We start from the raw sequence: 2,500 nt of genomic DNA, 5'->3' as shown, positions 1-2,500 counted from the left end.
GGAGAGCCCTCCAAGATCTAAGTGGCATGACAAATGTGGAAATTAAACCTGCAGACAAAGGTGGCAATGTGGTGATTTGGCCAAACTTCAATATGAAAAGGAGGCCTTCAGACAGTTAAGGGATATTAAATGTTATTCTGTACTTGACTGTGACCCGACGGACAAATTTAAACTGGAGTTGGATTGTATTCTTGAGAGTGCTTGCTCAAAGGGTACAATCACGGTAGCAATCTGTCAAGGTCTGAAGACCAAATTCCCAAAATCACCAACCTTCTATATGCTACCGAAGGTTCATAAACATCCATCTAATCCACCTGGCAGGCCCATTGTATCAGGGATTGGTGGTATGAGTGAACCGATCAGTCGGTTTATTGACACCTTCCTATACCCAATAGTTGAGACGCTGCCTACATTTTTGCGCGACACTATGGATGTGTTATCTCGATTGGATGAGATTGCCGTTGACGACGGTGTTATTCTTGCATCTTGTGATGTTGAGGCATTATATACCTCCATTCATCATAAAGATGGATTGGAGGCATCACATAACTTCCTCAATATGACAACTCTGACAAAACCGTTGATAGAATTTCTTATGCAGTTAATGTCATTTACTCTGACACATAACTATTTCCTATTTAAGAACAAGTTTTATTTGCAGTTAAGGGGGACAGCAATGGGGGCGGCATGTGCCCCCTCGTATGCAAATCTTTTTCTAGGTTGGTGGGAACGAGAGGTGGTATTCTCAGAGCCCAATAGGGCTATGACTGATCGGGTACTGTTGTGGTTGAGATACATCGACGATGTTCTGATCCTCTGGCAGGGCAGTGCGGAGGATTTTGGGCGATGTGTCGCTGTGCTCAACCACAACGGTCTCAATATCAAGTTAACATCTAAAGTCAGTCCTACCTCAGTTGACTTTTTGGATCTCTGTATTAAGATTGAGAGTAATGGGCGTCTTAGTACAGATATTTTCAGGAAAGAGACTGCTACCAACGCTATCTTGCACGCCTCAAGTTCCCACTCATCCCACCAAATTGCTGGAGTCCCTACTGGTGAATTCATTCGCCTAAAGCGAAATTGCTCTGATCCTTGTGTCTATGAATCAAGAGCAATAGAAATGAAAAGTAGATTTAAGAATCGAGGATATAGCCATTCTACCATCAAGAAAGGATACGAACGTAGTAAAGGTATGAGCCGGGTATCTCTTTTGAAACCAAAACAAAAACATCAGGATTCCAACAAAATAAGATTTATAGGCACGTACAATCAACAATGGAATCAGGTACGTGAAATCCTTCAAAAACATTGGCCCATTCTCATGATTGATTCTGATCTTCAACAGAAATTAGGCCCCAAAGTGGAACTTACAAGCAGAAGATCACCAAACTTAAAAGACAAATTAGTTCACAGCCACTACTCTATATCGAGCACTACCACATTTTTGTCCACTTTTGATAAGAAGGGCTTCTTTAGATGTGGTGGCTGTCCTGCCTGTAAGTTTACAAAACCAACATCTACCTTTAAGGATAGCAAGGGCACAAAGGAGTTTACAATAAAGCAATTTCTGAATTGTCGATCAAAAGGAGTAATCTACTGCCTTACATGTCCCTGTAATAAGATATATGTAGGTATGACAACTAGGGAGGTGCGCTTTAGGATAATGGAACATAGTAGGAACATCAAGACAGCTCATAGGGACCTAGAATCCCTTAAAAAAATTACAATGGTAGCTAAACACTTTTTGCAGGAACATAACGCAGACAATTCGCTTCTCTCTGCATTTGCAATAGAGCGTGTATCCCTGGGAATACGCGGGGGAGATTTGGAGAGAACACTCTTACAACACGAATGCAGGTGGATTGTTATGCTAGGTTCAATGCTCCCAAATGGTCTCAATGACTATTTGGGTTTTTCTATGTTCCTTTAATGTGACCTGTTTATTACATCATTTACTATTTTTGTCTTTACTGCATTTCAAAATTCTATTTTGTTTTTTTAAACATAGGAAGTTACTGCGGACTCTTTATGGAGACATTTAAGTAATAGTGCTATATACGTTTTATGGAGGATTTTTGGTTTAAAGGAATTAGGTTATGATTTGTTTTTTATAATTAATTTATTAGCAGACTTGACAGTTTTCCGTGATTACCGTCCTCCTTTTATTATATTTGTGGATATTTTGGTATATTAACACTTTCTTTTATTTCTCTGTTTCCCAATCACAGTATCATTGATGTGTTTTGAGCAAGCTGCGGGATGTTCTGTAAACTTTGCTTTAACCTTCGTTTTCTTTTCTCTCGTCATCATAGATCAGCCTTTATCCCCTATATGCAGGCTATCTCTGTACTTGCTTGAGATGTTACCCTATTGTCCAGATGTTATACTATTCCCCCCATGTGTATGGGTATCCACCTACAAAAAGACCAGGATCCCATCTAATCAGAGAGGATATTTTTAAGGATGAAATTCCTACCAAAGATGCACTAAACAAATGCCT

General features: G+C 39.7%; 1 protein-coding gene across 1 annotated transcript in view; it reads left to right on the top strand.

Moving 5' to 3' along the window:
- The window catches only part of LOC142463056 (uncharacterized), a 5,282-nt gene that overhangs the window by 1,508 nt on the left and 1,274 nt on the right, over positions 1-2,500 (top strand). The window contains exon 2 of the mRNA XM_075565305.1: positions 2,313-2,500. This exon is cut by the window's right edge and continues 1,274 nt beyond it. Coding sequence (XP_075421420.1) covers position 2,313 — 1 coding nt within the window. The 3' untranslated portion in view covers positions 2,314-2,500. The remainder of the gene's footprint in view (positions 1-2,312) is intronic.

The sequence above is a fragment of the Ascaphus truei genome, chromosome 1 (genome assembly GCF_040206685.1).
Source record: "Ascaphus truei isolate aAscTru1 chromosome 1, aAscTru1.hap1, whole genome shotgun sequence".
NCBI classification, from domain to species: Eukaryota; Metazoa; Chordata; class Amphibia; order Anura; family Ascaphidae; genus Ascaphus; species Ascaphus truei.
Note: the sequence above shows the minus strand (reverse complement) of the source record. Positions and strands in the feature narration are given on the sequence as shown.